General features: G+C 33.0%; 1 protein-coding gene across 1 annotated transcript in view; it reads right to left on the bottom strand.

Moving 5' to 3' along the window:
• Positions 1-317: 317 nt before the first annotated feature.
• UGCG (UDP-glucose ceramide glucosyltransferase) overlaps positions 318-16,358 on the bottom strand; it is a 33,701-nt gene continuing 17,660 nt past the window's right edge. The window contains exons 3-9 of the mRNA XM_069476680.1: positions 10,818-10,920; positions 9,327-9,428; positions 8,179-8,291; positions 5,760-5,938; positions 4,277-4,363; positions 3,597-3,786; positions 318-2,912 (exon numbers count right to left, since the gene is read on the bottom strand). Coding sequence (XP_069332781.1) covers positions 2,742-2,912; positions 3,597-3,786; positions 4,277-4,363; positions 5,760-5,938; positions 8,179-8,291; positions 9,327-9,428; positions 10,818-10,920 — 945 coding nt within the window. The 3' untranslated portion in view covers positions 318-2,741. The remainder of the gene's footprint in view (positions 2,913-3,596; positions 3,787-4,276; positions 4,364-5,759; positions 5,939-8,178; positions 8,292-9,326; positions 9,429-10,817; positions 10,921-16,358) is intronic.

Raw genomic sequence — 16,358 nt, 5'->3', positions numbered from 1 at the left:
TATTAAGGGCCAGTAATTCTCACAGTAGAACCACAAGCAGAGCTCAGGCCTTACCCAGAATGATTAAACCAGAATCTTTGTGGACAGGGCCCCAGTATATGTACCTTTTAAAAGTTCTCCAGGTGATTCTAACATGCAACCAATGTAGAAAAGCCCTACGTTATCCCATAAGACTGCCTGTGGCTCAGGTAAAAGGAAGATTTCAAAATTAACACTTGACAAAAACTCTTCCAATAATTCTGATGTGAGTGGCAGAACATGTTATTTACAAAATATAAAAGGAAAGACAGTAAACAAAAAATACATTATTGCTAATGTTTTGATTGTATTCAAAGTTTTATTTTTTGAACAAAAAACTTAAGACAATGATTTTAAATAACAAAACATGGTATATTCTAGACACTTATTGGGGTTTTTCTTTTTAAAAAGACAGTTTATTAAATTTGGACTTCTATAGTTCTGTTGTAATGCTTTCTTCAACATTTATATTATTTCTTACCATTTTATCATCACTCCAAACTTGCTAAACAAAGAATTACTCTGTGTGCTTAAGTGATGCTTCACTTTAAGGAAATATTCCACTACCACGTTAAACACACATACAGAACAGTCATTTTTTTATATTTACAAAACACAAGAAGTCTGTCCAGCCATTTTGGTTTTGTTGTTACATTGCCCATACTGAGATCAGCAAAAAGCTAAGTAATAAACAAGGTTTTACTTCAGCAGTGCAAAGGATGGCATCAACCAAACTTCATTAAACAGACCAACAAATTACGAACATGGTCAGCAAAGTTCAACTCAGATAATAGTAATTCAACAAAAATAAACACATAGTGGGTCACAACTAGACTGGTTTTTACTGTGCAACTTTCCTCAGGGAACAATACTACCCATTTCACATAAAGAAAGGAATATGCATCCAAGCCTTTGTTCATAAAAAATGCCCTTCAAACAATTCATCATAAGGCAAAACAAAACAAAACAAAACAAACAAACAAACAAAAAAAAAACCAAAAAAGAATGAAGCAGTTTGGCCCAGAGAAAAGCTTTAACTATAATGTGTATACACATTTATAGATATATTGCAATTTAAACCATGTATATAGTCACTAGACAATTGAATGAATTGGCTCAGTAAAGTGAAAAAGTGTTCATTTTCTATAAATATGTAGTTATTGCTAATGTGCTACACAGTATGCTTTGACATGGAAACTGGAGGAACTGAGAATTTGGAGCTGCCGTATTGCCAGTGTGAGCCCTGCAGTAGGCATTGGTAAGGACAACATGCCATCCGATCCTGAAGAAAAAGCAAAATACCACTACAAAAAAAAATGAAAGGCTTATGCACTATCCCTTACATTTTTGCTTATTTTTTAAAAACAAAAACAAGTCCAGTTCACCACAAGTTAAGCACAACCTGACAAGCAAGTTTAGCGGCATGATGGGGGGAGAAAAGTGAAGTACAGCATGCATTTACAACTAGCGCTCATCTAGTCTACTTTGTCATACAAACTGGAATACAAAAATCCAATTTAAATAAGACTAGACTATAATAGTAAAAAAAAAAAAAAAACACACACACAGTAGACTTAGTTTGATACTGATTAATTTTAAGAGTAAAACTCATCCTGTCCCCTCTTAATACTCTACTGCAATTTATTTATTGATGGCTAGAATATTTACTTACTTAAAAAAGATATTAAATACCTGTATCATGAAATTACATTCTTATTAACAATAAGACATACTGTGTAAGAAAATAGCTCATGTGTGAAATGTGTCTGAAATGCATTTTTCCTTACAACTATCAAAACATCCACTCACACTAAAACAAAACCACTCCCAACCCCCACCCCTGAAAAAAAGTTAAGGAAAGATGGGGTGGGTTGGGGAAGGAGCAGGGAAGGAGAAGATTTAGCTTTACTAATTACAGCACAGTGATTAACAATGGTTCAAGACAGAACCAACAAGAGTTGGTCAAAAAGATGCCTTCAATACATGGCTACAATTAAAAACCAAACTCAGCCACTTTTGGTTCATTGCAGTGAGACCAAAAAAATATCACTTACAGAGTCATATAAATACTAGATTCCAGCTCTTTTATTATTATTAGTTTTTAAAAGTTTTTCCGTTTATTTCTGTAAGGCCTAGCTACCTTATTACAATTTATATTTGCTCTGCAACAACTATAAGAGGTAGGCATAAAGCATGAAAAAGTTTCTTAGTACCTCGCTGTGGGTTTTTCACTGCATTAATATCGTTCACATTGGACAGGAATAGTCATTACCTTCTGGTCTTTTCTAAACCCCCAGACAAAGCTGCTGCCATCTCACCCACAAATATTCTCAAAGAGTGTACTCACAGATAAGAAACTTTCTCTACTGAAGGATACTGTCATAGTGTTTGTTGCAGAGCATTCATATATATGCGTATATATATATATGCATTTATTCATTTATTTAAAAAAAATAAACAAAAAACAAACCCAGGTTCCTAGAACCAATTCTCTTAATTTTCTACTTCCACAAAATAAAGTGTATCATTTGGCCAAGACTACAGATGTGTTTTTTTTTTTTTTTTTTCACAGACATAAGTGCCATGCAAAAATAAATTAAAGAACAGATACCAAAACATAACATGTGATAAAACTACTGAAGGTAGATCTTTTAAAAGCATTTATATAAACATAATTTATAATACTTCTCTTTTTTCCTTTATATACAGTCACAAAGCTGTAGTTATACATCTAGGATTTCCTCTGCTGTACCTCCACAGCGCAATCTGTAGCGACCAGTTCTCCAGCTTATAGTAGGGTCCCATAATGCTGACAAAAAAATGTATATTGTCATGGATTCGCGGATGAACCAAGCGACAGCATAATCAAGTTTTGAAAAACACAGTGTGCCACCCTAGAAATTAAAAAAAAAAAAAATTATTTACTCACTCTCAGACTTAAGACAGTTAAAAAAAAATGAAATTCTTGGATTTCACTTTTTCTAAGTATACTACATAAAATCAAGTCTGTTTCCTTAGGTAATTTAACTACCATGCTACATCGTTTAAGAAAATGTTAATTATTAGTAAAAGCAACACGAAAATAACGACTATCAAACATATTCTTAGTTTGAGTACTTACTGGTATGCTGAACATTATGTTTTTGGATCCTTAATAAAAGTGTACAATCAACTGAAAGATGCAAATCAAGTTAAGTTTTACGTCAACATTCTGCCAGAGACAGTAATGTTTATTTTTATTTTTTTAAGAATACGAAAGTGGGGAGTGAGGAGGGGAGTTCAATTTTCTTTTTTCTTTTTGAGACAGAGTCTTGCTCTGTCGCCCCGGGTAAGGTGCAGTGGCGTCATCATAGCTCACTGCAGCCTCAAACTCCTGGGCTCAAGCCATCCTCCTGCCTCAGCCTTCCAGAGTGCTGGGATTACAGGCGTGAGCCATGAAAATAATATTTAAACCTGATAGTAACCTTCAGTGGGAAGCTGAATAAATGGCTCAAACATATTTTCTTCAACCTTTTCTAAATTAAAACAGTTTTAGTTCCACCAAATGACTGCCAACCTTTTCATGCCTATCTACATACCTGGACACCCCTGAGTTGAATGTAGTCAAATATAAACCATGCCAGGCAATGACACATGAAAAATACCATAATATCCCATCTGAATACATGATGAGCTGCCCATCCAATAATTAAACTGGCAACAAAGCATTCTGAAATTGGTTCACAAATTATTGTAGCAGGAAGCATGTTAATTCTCAATTTGGTCCACCTAAAAATAAAAATAAGAAGGATTTTCTTTAAAACGACAGACTGGTTACAAGACTAATCATTCCTTTCCCAAAGTCATCAACTTTTAACCTTGTTATATAGTTTCTTCTCTTTAAACATTTTTTAAAAATGAATCACTTTTATATTTGGCATATCAAAGAAAAAAGTCTATAAATTCATTTGTATGGCCTATACTCTGAGGAAAATAGATCATAAAATTTTATCAAAGTATAGAAAATCAGAAAATAGAGATCAGCACATTAAAAAAATTCAAAGTTTTAATATCTTTTTTTAATACTTTCAGTCTAACACAGCAAAGAAAATACATCTAGACATTAGATTTACTTTAATATAGAAGTTAGACTGTATTTTCTGGAAATAAACTAAACTCTGACCTTTAGATCGATTTTTTTTAACCATATGAAAGCATTATTAATAAAAATCCCCCCTCCCTTTTCTTTTAACAAACTATAAAAAGACAGTTGATTTACCTGATCATTCTGGACTGAAACTGAGAAATTGAATATGAGCCAGAGTTTTGCATTGCAACTTGGGTGGACATTGCAAACCTCCAACCTCTGAAAATTAAGACAGTTATAAAATAAGCTATGATGATGAACATGTGCAAGGATGACTGGTTATGCATTCATTAATCACTATAAAGAGTGAGCCCAGTCCTCAGGATTAGCACACTACTTAAGGTATACTATACTTATGGATGTTTCAGCAATTAACGTTGGTTCATGACAGCACTGTCTAAAAGCTAAAAGAAACTATAACCTCCTGACTTTACAGTTAAGAAACGTAAAATGCAGTCACTCTGAAATTACTGAATGGAGAGAGTTCTGTATTTAATAGTTTAGTCGCTGATGACTACTAACCAAAAAAATAACAAAAAAAAAATTATGCGTGTAAATATTCAACAAGAAATGTAAACAAAAAGTGGCATAATGTATCTCATGTATCTCACTAGGAAACTATGACCCATATGACCACCATCACAAGAATTTTTTTTTTTGAGACACAGTCTCGCTCTATTGCTCTGGCTAGAGTGCAGTGGTGTCATCATAACTCACTGCAACCTCACATTCCTGGGCTCAAGCGATCCTCCTGCCTCAGCCTCCCAAGCAGTTGGGACTACAGGTGTGAGCCACCATGCCCAGCTAAGTTTTCTATTTTTTGTAGAGATGGGGTCTTGCTCTTGCTCAAGCTGGTCTCAAACTCCTGAGCTCAAGCAATCCTCCTGCCTCGGCCTCCCAGAGTGCCGGGATCACAGGTATGAGCCACTGTGCCTGGCCCATCATGAGAATTTTTAAAACATACTTCAATTTTTAAAACCACATTTTAAATAAATTATCACACAAGGCAGCAATCCCCTTTAAAATCAAAATAAGTATTTTGTGATAAATGCTAAGTCAATCATATGAATCTTTAGGTAGCTTCTCAGCAAAGCATCAAATAATTTACTGAGAAAATTCAAAATTTGAAATGATATTCCTTAAATTTTCACCTACTGGTTTATGACCACACTGATAGTTTTATTATTTTTTAAAAATTTAAACTGATTGGAGAGCAAAGGTATTTTTTTGTTACATGGCTGTATTGCATAGTGGAGAAGTCTAGGCTTTTAATATACCCATCACCTGAACTGGTGATAGTTTTAATTCTCCTACAACACATAGAAATTTACACCTATACTAATGAAAATTCACAATCATGGAGAAGCTTCCTTTAATCACATTAAAACACATTAATTTGAAAAGTTTAGAGGAATCAGAATATTTACTTACTTCATTAGTATATATCTGTAATTACAGAATTAGAATTATCAACTACTTTCTAAAATTATTAATCTATTCTGTACTCAGTAGCAAAAAATAAAATAAAAAAGCCCTAATCCATGGGTTGAACAAAAAGAATAAGTAAACAGAAGTTAGGTAATAAAAATACCAAGGCTTAATTTAGTTTTCTTACCGGTCAGCTATAGCTTTGGCCATAAAGTAATCTTCAGCAATGTACTGAGCAAAAGCTATAAGTCCTCCTGCTTGATCTAACACATCTTTTCTCATTAGACAAGACATTCCTGTTACACATTTGAAACCAGTTACGTTGGCAGAGATATAGTACCTCGGATGTGAAGTTCCAAAATATACCTGCCCCCAAAACACAAATGTATACAATTAGAATATTATCCTAGAAGTATGGTGCTTATAAATTTTTTCCTAATGATCTTTTAAAAATATAATTGAGTGAATATCCTGTTATGCTTACATATACTACCTGAATAAAAAGTGGTACACAACAGTGTTTACATATAGCAAACAGTAAAAATTTAAAGATTTAAGATTTATCCAAATAAAACTTAATTTGGATACAAAATAATACACATAAAAATATCACTCATTGACATAAAATATAAATATTTAATGTATTCTATTTTTAGGATGTTCATATAAAAATATATACGTATATCTACTTATTTTATTTGGATCAATATACCTACACACATATCTGTATATACATGCATAACATACATACATACACACACCATCTATAGGTATATCAAGTCCCTGAGTCACTGACATCCTTCCCAATTTCCAGTTTTGTTGTTCAATATATTCTTCATAAATAAGAGGGATATTAAAATTCTATCTCCCATCTCATATTGCCCTTTCCCCAGATATACTCTGAAGTCATGAGATATACAATCAATAAATCAATGGTAGAAAAAGATTGTCATTGCTACAATTATCAGACATAAAATTGTATTTATTACTTATACTTCAGATATGCTGCCCTTTCTAATAAGTTTAAAATAAAGAGTAGTGATCTTTCTCAATGGCAGGGGTTGCACACAGTCCAGAACAACAGAATTTTAAGGGGTGATTATGATTCTTGCTACCTACTACCCCAAGCCCTGGTGTCTGTGGGACTGAATGGAACCTAAATTTCTAAGACCAGAAGCACACATCTTAATTACTCATGCCATTATTAAGTGAGATTTTAGGAATGAGGTGGGACTAGGGACTGAATTGAAGTCTCCTAGGATTTCTTTAAAGAGTACAACGATTACTCTGGCCTATCTCCATTCACTCTAAGTATGGCAGAGTGACATATAGGGATTAAACCTACACCAAGGGAATGGGTGTATTCTGGAAGATATTTAACATTGACATATACACCAACTTGGATTATTTCTAAGACAAAAATACAATACGGTATATAAGAACATACAATATTTTATTTTAAAGTGGATACACCAGGTTTCTTTCACTTAACAAAAACTCTGGCATTTAATGATTTCATGTAGTAAGACAAATATATTCACAGGCAATACTAAGAAAGAGCTCATGGTTCGAGTTGCCAAAGATCAAATGCCAAGTTCTCACAATGTACCTTTACCCTTTCAGACCGGTGGCAATCATAAGATGGCAATTTAAAGGAATATAAACGCAGATATGTTTTAAGAGTAAGCTGATATATTTAAAGACTGAAACCACATAGCCTTCCCTTATAACCTTAAGACAAGTTTTTCCTCCTAAATGTTTAACAGTACATGAATGATTAAGTCAAGCACTGGACATTTATATGATAGACTATGATATAGCCAATAAAATTACTTTTATGAAAAGTTATTAATGATATGGCAAAAGCTTATGAAGTGACAAAAATAAGATACAAATTGCTTTTAGAATACTATCTTAATTATGTTTTTTAAAAGGTACATAGGAAAAAAAAATCCAAAGTACCTAAATGGTAAAACAGAAATAAACAACCTTAATTTTTAAAAACAGAAACTTCCTCTCATTGGTTTTTTGCTTCTTATGCTTTCCTATAATTTACAGTTTCCTATATAAAAGTTAATATTTCTCTTATAAGTTGAAGAACAAAAATTAGAAGGAAAACATAAAATAAGCTTCTCAGATAATTATTAGAAGCCTGTTTTAAAAGGAAATCAAATGGATTTTATGACTTACATGAACAAGTTTCCTTTTTCGTATATTTAAAATATTTGATATTTTCGGTTCTTTTCAGATATGAATCTTTGGAAGAACAATATAGTATGTCCTTTTATGCAAGTCAATAGTCGAGCACTGAAAGTGAACACCATAAGGGAAAAGAATATACTGTGTTCGGCTGGCAGGAAGGCCACAAGACATTTCCTGTGCACCACTGCTCACTGCCAGGGTGCAGACAGGAGCCCAAGAATTTCCTCACTAATGAAAACAGCTGCTCTCAACCTGAGGATTCTAGAACACAGCAGGTTCCCAAATGGACTTAATACAGTTCCTGTAGAGGGCTAGTCCCAACTCTCAGACTTGGAATATATCTCAAGCTTCTGGGAAGTTAGGGGTCTGATAACATGAGTATTATTTATAACCACCATACTTACCTGTTCTAACGTGGCAGCAAAGCCCTGTCTGTCTGCTACGTAAGGCAGCCCATGAACCAAGCCTACTTTTTCTGTCATTTGATTAACCATGTCAGTAAGTGTGTCTGGAATTACTACAATTAAAAAAAAAGGGAGGGGGGACGGGGGGAGGGGGAGAGAAAAAATTTCTGTTTAGTAAAATGCCCACTAATGTAAAATATATTTTGTGAATGGTTATTACGTTCTTAATAAATTCTTTTAAACATTTGGATCTAATAAGATGAATCTCAACCACCTTTCTGAGCAGAATACAAATTTTCAAAAAGGCAAAATTTATAAGCTAATTTACTCTACACATTTTTAGCCCAGTATATTCCTATTATGTACCAGAGGCAAGAAATACCTTGAAAACATTAACCCCCATGTCAAAACCTCCAAATTGAAATAAGGACAATGTGTCCTAGTGGAAAAGGTTCAGGAGCAGAGGTCAAAGGACCTCAGTTCTTGGCTGACTTCTCTACTCTCCAACCAGAGGAAATGAGCCTCTAGTTTCTCAGTGGGTATATGTATCTGATCTCGTAGAACTGCTAACAGGCATGGACTGTGACTATATTTAACAGAGATTTATACACTGAAAAACATAAATATATGATAGTAAGCAATGTAAAGAATGAACACACTCTCTGACTATGAGTTGACAGATCTGTAATGTTCCTGGATTAATTCATAGGGGTCCTATATTTACATTAATTTTCAAATTTCCATTTTAAGCTAATAAAAAAATTGCTCTATCTTCAAATAGCAAACATCTCATATCATATTATCTTACGTGACTTTATTGCTCACAGGGGACATCTGTCAATGTCTGGAGACATTCTGGGTTGTTACAAGTGAGAAGGGGGTACTACTGTCATCTAGTGGGTAGAGGCCAGGAATGCTGCTAAACATCCTACAGGACAGTCCCCACAACGAAGAATTATCAGGCCCAAAATGTCAATAGTGTTGAGGTTGAGAAACTTAAGGTAATTAGAATATTAAAAAAAATTATAAAACATTGAAACTACTATAAACATAAGTGTTTAAAAGGATTGATAAATGTATTTTCAGATTGCTTTTGGCATTTTATGACCACACAAATAGTTTTATAAAACAAATAAGAAAAAACTCACCTCTTATTCCACTATCGCAAATCCATATAAGATCATACTTTGCAACTTCATATCCTGGCATTAAATTATTAATTTTAGGATTAATGCCAACCTTTTTGCCACCTAAAAATGTAAGGATATGGTAGTAAAAACTTTATGTAACATTAAAAATATTTTCCAGGATAAAGATACATGCTAGAGGGAAAAGTACTTGCACATTTAATAATTTAAACGAACATACTTTCACATTATTTTTTTACATTCCCTATTATTCATAATTATATATTTAGGAAAAAAGTGCTCATTCTCAAAAGGAGAATTATATCATTTACCTTTGAAAATTCAGTGTTTCAGTTTTTCTAATACTTAAGTTCTTGCATTAATAGTTAAGTATGAATCAATATTTAATGACAATTGTACAACATGGTGACTACAATATATTGTTATACTTGAAAATTGCTGAGAGTAGATTTCTCACCACAAATAAATAAGTATGTGAGAGAATATACAATAAAAATGTGTTGTATACTTGAAAATTACTAAGAGAGTAGATTTCTCACTACAAATAAATAAGTATATAAGGTAATTCATATGCTAACTAACTTGACTTAGCTATGCCACAATGTATATGTAATTCAAAATATCATGTTGTACACCATAAACATATACAAATTTTATTTGTCAATTTAAAAAATGGTCCTAAGGAAAAAAAGCTATAGGAAATCATTTTGCAGCTACGATAATTAAAACAGCATAGAGAAATTCACCAATCAGGTGAGATTATATTTAACAAAGATTTGTACACTGAAAACCACAACAAATATATAATAATAAATAGTTTAAGATAGCAAACATGAAGAATGAACTTAATCTCTGACCACGAGTTGACAGATTTGTCATATTCCTGATTAATTCATAGGAGTGCTACAGTTATAATTTTCAAAGTTGCATTTCAAGCTAATGAAGAATTTTAAAAATCATTGCCCTATCTTCAAATAGAAAACATATTCTTTTCTTTTTTTTCAACAGCCCATTCCAAATGAAGATTTTACACGACTTTATTTTTGAAAGAGATCACAGCAGGCCTATGTTAAAAAAAAATTTAATAGCAAATACACCTCTACAAGTGTTTAGAATAAGCCTGTAGACTTTTGGACAAATACTCGTTTTCCAACAGAATAAAAGTGAATTCTATTGCTCACTCCCAATTATAGCCAATGAGATAAAGAAAAGTTTCTACATTGAAATTATTAATGAAACAAAAATAACAGACTCTCATATGTGATTGATGAGTAATTTGCAATTGTTTTATGTTATTTTGTTTATCTCAGATATGGGGAAAAAAACCCTTTTGTTTCCATAACTTTTCTCAAAAGGATGTAAACACCTTTCACTACTCCAAAAAACATGCTTAAAGCAAACATGGCTAATACCTTAACCTATGTAGAGAAGATTACTGATATTTAATACTACCAAAGCAAAATGGTCAGGATAGACTCATTTGTTACTTACCTATAAACAATCTAGCATCAACATTTGGATATTTTCCAAGAAGCTTCTTACATACATCAATGGCTGGATCATCATGATCTTGTACACAAAGGAGTACTTCATACTAGACAAAGAATATATTTTATGTAAATTAACCTCTTTAAAAAAGGAACTCACTAGCACTTACTGAATAAACAAAAAGCATCAGAAGAACAAGCAATTGTACACACACAGATTAAAAGTTGAGAGAGTATTCATACAATGGATGCAAACACTTAGGATAACAAGTGTTGCTTTAATGGAGAGAAGCTTCTCTGGAACAGGGCCCTATTTGCAAGCAGAAGGGATACGGAAGAGATTGGCAGTACCATAATTGAAGTCTGGCTATTCTCAGATAAGCATGTCCTAGTAATTAAACTGGATCCTAGGCTTGTCCATTGCCTTCATTACTGAACTTACTAAATGCTCAAAGGATAAAAAGCAACATAGAAAGGAAGTAAAATACACACAGCCTCTGGTTCCCCAGAAGCTTTGTCTCTGTACTTAATATTATTTCATGAAGGTGCAACAAATTACATATAAAAATCCCATTATGATAAATTTAAAGGGCTTTTCCAAATTCTTCACATGAAAAGGACAAAGATTAGATTTTTTGTTGTGTGTGTGTGTGTGTGTGTGTATATATGTACATATATATATATATATATATATTTTTTGGAAACAGGGTCTCCCTCACTCTATCATTTGGGCTAGAGGACACTGGTGTCATCATAGCTCTCTGTGATCTCGAACTCCTGGGCTCAAGTGATCTTCCCTCCTCAGCCTCCCAAATAGCTGGGACTACAGGTGTGCACCACCACACCCAGCTAATTTTTCTTATATTATGTAAAGACAGGGTCTTGCTATGTTGCCCAGATTGGTCTCAAACTCTCAGCCTCAAGTGCTGGGATTACAGGCGGAGCAACCACGCCCAGCCTATTGTATACTATTTTTGAAAAAAAAATATAATTTGACTGGACATTTACTATCTTAAAAAGGCATGCCTTATAACTATAAAAATGCCCAGGATTTTATTTTGCTCAGTGCTCTCTTTAGTCTTTAACGGTAAATTAAGAAAGTTATTTCTTGACACTTGATTGGCTGTGTCAAAATTACCCCGAGACATTTCTTTTAAAAAGAGAATTGGGCTCTATTCTTAGACTTTCGACTCAGAATGTCTGGGGTGATTCTGACATGTAGCCAGATTTATAAAATCTTGAGCTAAACCTCTGAATTATCATTCAGTAAACTACTACATTTTTAAAGTATTTGCTTTCACATACAAAGATGCTACTCTATTATTTTGTGGGATATGCATTCTAAGTAGTAATTTTTTTCAGAAGTGGTGATAGATTCATGCTGACTCAATGACAAATTTCCTACTAAATCCTCTTTCTAAAACTGGTTGAACATTTTTAAGCACAGAAGGGAGTTTAATTATGTCCATGAAGACATAACAAAGCTGTGTGTTCTAAAAAATAAAAAGGGCTAAGGACACAACTTAAGTGTCTAATATGCAGGGGCTAACTTGGTTAATGAGAAGGCCTGTTTTATTACTTCTACTGATAAACATATACTAGTAAAAAGTGATAAATGTTCACAGTATCCTTGACCATAATATTATTGTTTGCCTAATACATATTATCTCAGCAAAAATTGACAATGAAGAAATTTGTGGCTGAGCACAAAAGGACCAAGACTAAAGTTAATGAAGGTTTAGCTAATGAGGTAAGTTTTTTTTTAAGCGAAAAAAGTTTTTTTTTCAGTAATTAAGTTGATGGGGAAAGCTATGTATACCTTCCTCATAGTTTCTACCTACTATTGTTATTTTATATTCTATCCAGTGTCTACTTTTAATGATGACTGACCAAAATTGCCACTCAAGAAGTACTGAAACCAACCTGGCAGCTATGCGGTCTCCAGAGACCACTTAAAAATCTAAGACTGGAAAGGGAACCACTTCTACTATACCCCTGAAATTTCCCAAAGGGTTGACTCTAAGTCATTTAAACTATCAACCATGCTCCCATCTTGACTCTCAAAACAATGTTTTGTTGAGCCACCAAAAGGCAATGACCTGAAGAGTAAAGATTTGACAGGTTGAGCGACTTTCCTAAGGGCAAAAGTAGCAATTAGCTTTCTTTTTTTTTTTTTTTTTTTTGAGACAGAGTCTCACTCTGTTGCCCGGGCTAGAGTGAGTGCCGTGGCGTCAGCCTAGCTCACAGCAACCTCAAACTCCTGGGCTTAAGCGATCCTACTGCCTCAGCCTCCCGAGTAGCTGGGACTACAGGCATGCGCCACCATGCCCGGCTAGTTTTTTGTATATATATATTTTAGTTGTCCATATAATTTCTTTCTATTTTTAGTAGAGACGGGGTCTCACTCTTGTTCAGGCTGGTCTTGAACTCCTGACCTCGAGCGATCCGCCCGCCTCGGCCTCCCAGAGTGCTAGGATTACAGGCGTGAGCCACCGCGCCCGGCCAGCTTTCTTACTATGGTAAGCTGCTCAGTCAGGCTAGCTCTTAAGAGTGCCTTGTTTGTCCAAACATAGCATAGTTTCTTTAATGCTTTTAAATTTATGCTGTTTTGCAAGTATGAGTGAATATAGCGAATGGAAATATTTATAAGCAATATAATTCCATAAAATATAACAAAAAAGTTAATCTTAGCTTTTATTCTCCCCCTAGCAAGAGGAAACTTTGTAAAATATGGTACTAGAAATGTACTCAATGGGAAGAAAAAAGCTATACTAGGTTATAGTAAAAATTTTTTCATAAGTATATGGTGTTAAGCAAGGGAGGTTATAAGTAAAGGAGGTATAGTTTACCTTTACTCAGATGCGAAGTTTAAAGTTTTAATTTTTATTGATTAAACTTAATTTTTAATTAAAGACAAATAAAATACCTTCCATTTAGTGAGAGTGTAAATGAAACTTGATTCACATTATTCAAAAAATGTTCAGACTCTTAAACACATAGCTTTTATTTAATTGTTTCTGATATTGCAAATTACACCAAATTAGAGATAGCTTTCCAAGTGTTTTCTTAAGTATCAGATTTTAACCAGAAATCATTTTTCACCTCTGTGTCTTCATAGTTTGAACAAACATTTTATTTGCTAGGAATCTCTGTACTAAAATAGTTAAATCATTCTAACTACATTGCAACTGGCAAAATGCAAGACAGCAAATTGGTTAGAGGCTTTCTTAGTTAACACAAAAATAACATTTCAGGTAGTTTTGCACTATTTAAAGGATTAGGCATAAATATACATGTTCAAAAATACAGTTTGTGTTGAAAACGTTACACCTTTAAAATATTTCAAGAAATAATGCTATTTGCAAACTGACAAATTTTTCCTTTTTAATTTCAAATAGTGAAATGGCTAAGAACAAGAGAGGTATAAAAAAATCCACAAACTAAGAACATTCAGCTGTGAGATATTTAAGAACCGAATATCTGAAACTGCAATAATCATGTTACTTTTCTGCATTTATGAATAAATTTAGATGCATAAATACTATTATATTTAAATATATAAATATTATACCTCCTCTTTGAGTTAGCCCTGTAGACATTAGCAATATAAACTTTTTAGTGCAGTAAACAAGATAAAATATCCTCTTAACATAGGAAAATGTTTTAGTATATGAATCAATTATATTGCATATCAAGTGGGAATACCTTGAATTATTTATAAATAACTACACATCACGTTTATAGAAAAATTTTATGATAATAAGACTGCGACAGAATGGACTTAAACTCCAAATGCCTAGAATATTTGCAGGCACAAACTAAGTGATGAACATGCCTGTTAGGTTAACCCATTTGGTCCTAGGTAACTTATGGGTAGAAAAAGACAGATGCCAGGAAGGGGAGTTTTGTAAGAAAACTGCTCTCAATTCAAAGTTTTGAGAAGTAATGTTGAATGTATTTGTTATCTATTCTCAAGAACTTAATGGTTTATACAGTTTTTCAATTTTATCTGGCAAATTCCTAAATCTTTCAGACTTAGGTTTACTACATATATTAACAAAACTTGGGCTTGATCTTTTTTAATTCTTTGTTAGAAGACTAGTTGGTTAGAAAGTAATTCCTCTTAAGGACAGCTATGCCACTGACAAAGAAGAATCTAAACCATGGCACTGGACTTGTAATATTTGCAAAAAAAGAAAGTCTCACTCTGTTAATAACTGATTGTTAATTCGAATATTTTTCACATGGCCAGAATTTATTGAAGTAAAGCCAGTAAGCCACTTCAGATGTAGATTGCCAAAACTTCCTGCTACTGCTGAGTCTTTCCTCAAATCGTGGAAAATGAATTGTATCACTTTTTCATTCTTCTATTTTTTCCCCCAGGAATAAGTATCAATCTAAAAGTTAAATCCCACAAAATTAAATGCTAGAAATTCAGAACAAGTACCAGTAGTAAATCCTCTATGCAAGTGTCTAAAATTAAATAAAATTTTAAAACCTTAACATATATTCTGTTTATTCCCAAAATGGCCTATGACGTTCCAAATCAAATAACAGAGGAAAAAGTTATATCCAGAATGAAAAGGTTTCCATACTTTTGTAAAATAATGTTTACACCCAACCAAAAACAAATATTAAAGCGCACTGGGCCTGGCAGTCACGCATTTATTTTGTGACTACTTTCCTCCTTGGTGACACAAACATCTCATCTGTTCACACTCAGATTTGTGTGATTTCAGTGGTTTAACTGTGGTCTCTCATGGAACATTTGCCATGGTGTTGGTTTTTTAAAAAGCAAATAAAGTGCTATGAGATCAAACATTTCCTTTAAATTGCAGGTACTTTGTACTTTTCCTCTGTTTTCCTAATTTTCTATTTACACAGCTGACAACACTTTTATAATTAGGAAATAAAATTTGTATACTCAAAAAATAAATAAATAAAAGCAATCTCCATATGCTGTTATTCATTTTATAATGAGTATCAAAATAGCTTTCTCCTCAACCTACTTGAATGCCTCAATGACTTCAATGGAAAAAGAACTACTATACGTGAAAACTAGAGCTCTTGAGATAATCCTGAACTATAATTTCAAAAAAAAAAAAAAAAATCTTCATTCAAAAGAAGAAATTACTTATAGAGTCATCTAAAATGTTCATAATTAATGGATACATATGTTCCTGGAGCTGTTTCTAAAAATTCTTTCCACAACTAAAACCCACACTAACTTCCTCAACAGTTTAAATCTCATGACTGTCCTCTCACAAGTGCTACAACATATAAATTCCATAACTAAGTTTTAAGAATGGTTGAATGGGGAAGGATAGGATGATGGTTAAAAAACTGACACATGAGATTCCACAATGATAAGTGCATAAGATTCTAAGCTATGCTCTAAGATTTATTCATAATCAATGAAAATATTCTTCCATTCATAAAGATAAATTCTCCCTTGCATTTACTTATATGGGGCTTAAAAGACTTCCATTTTTCTTATTCCAAAGCTTATTTTACAATTAATTTTATTTATGTCATTATTTCTGAA

Source organism: Eulemur rufifrons, chromosome 7, assembly GCF_041146395.1.
Source record: "Eulemur rufifrons isolate Redbay chromosome 7, OSU_ERuf_1, whole genome shotgun sequence".
NCBI lineage: Eukaryota > Metazoa > Chordata > Mammalia > Primates > Lemuridae > Eulemur > Eulemur rufifrons.
The sequence above is the reverse complement of the archived record's forward strand: the minus strand, read 5'-3'. Positions and strand labels throughout refer to the sequence as shown.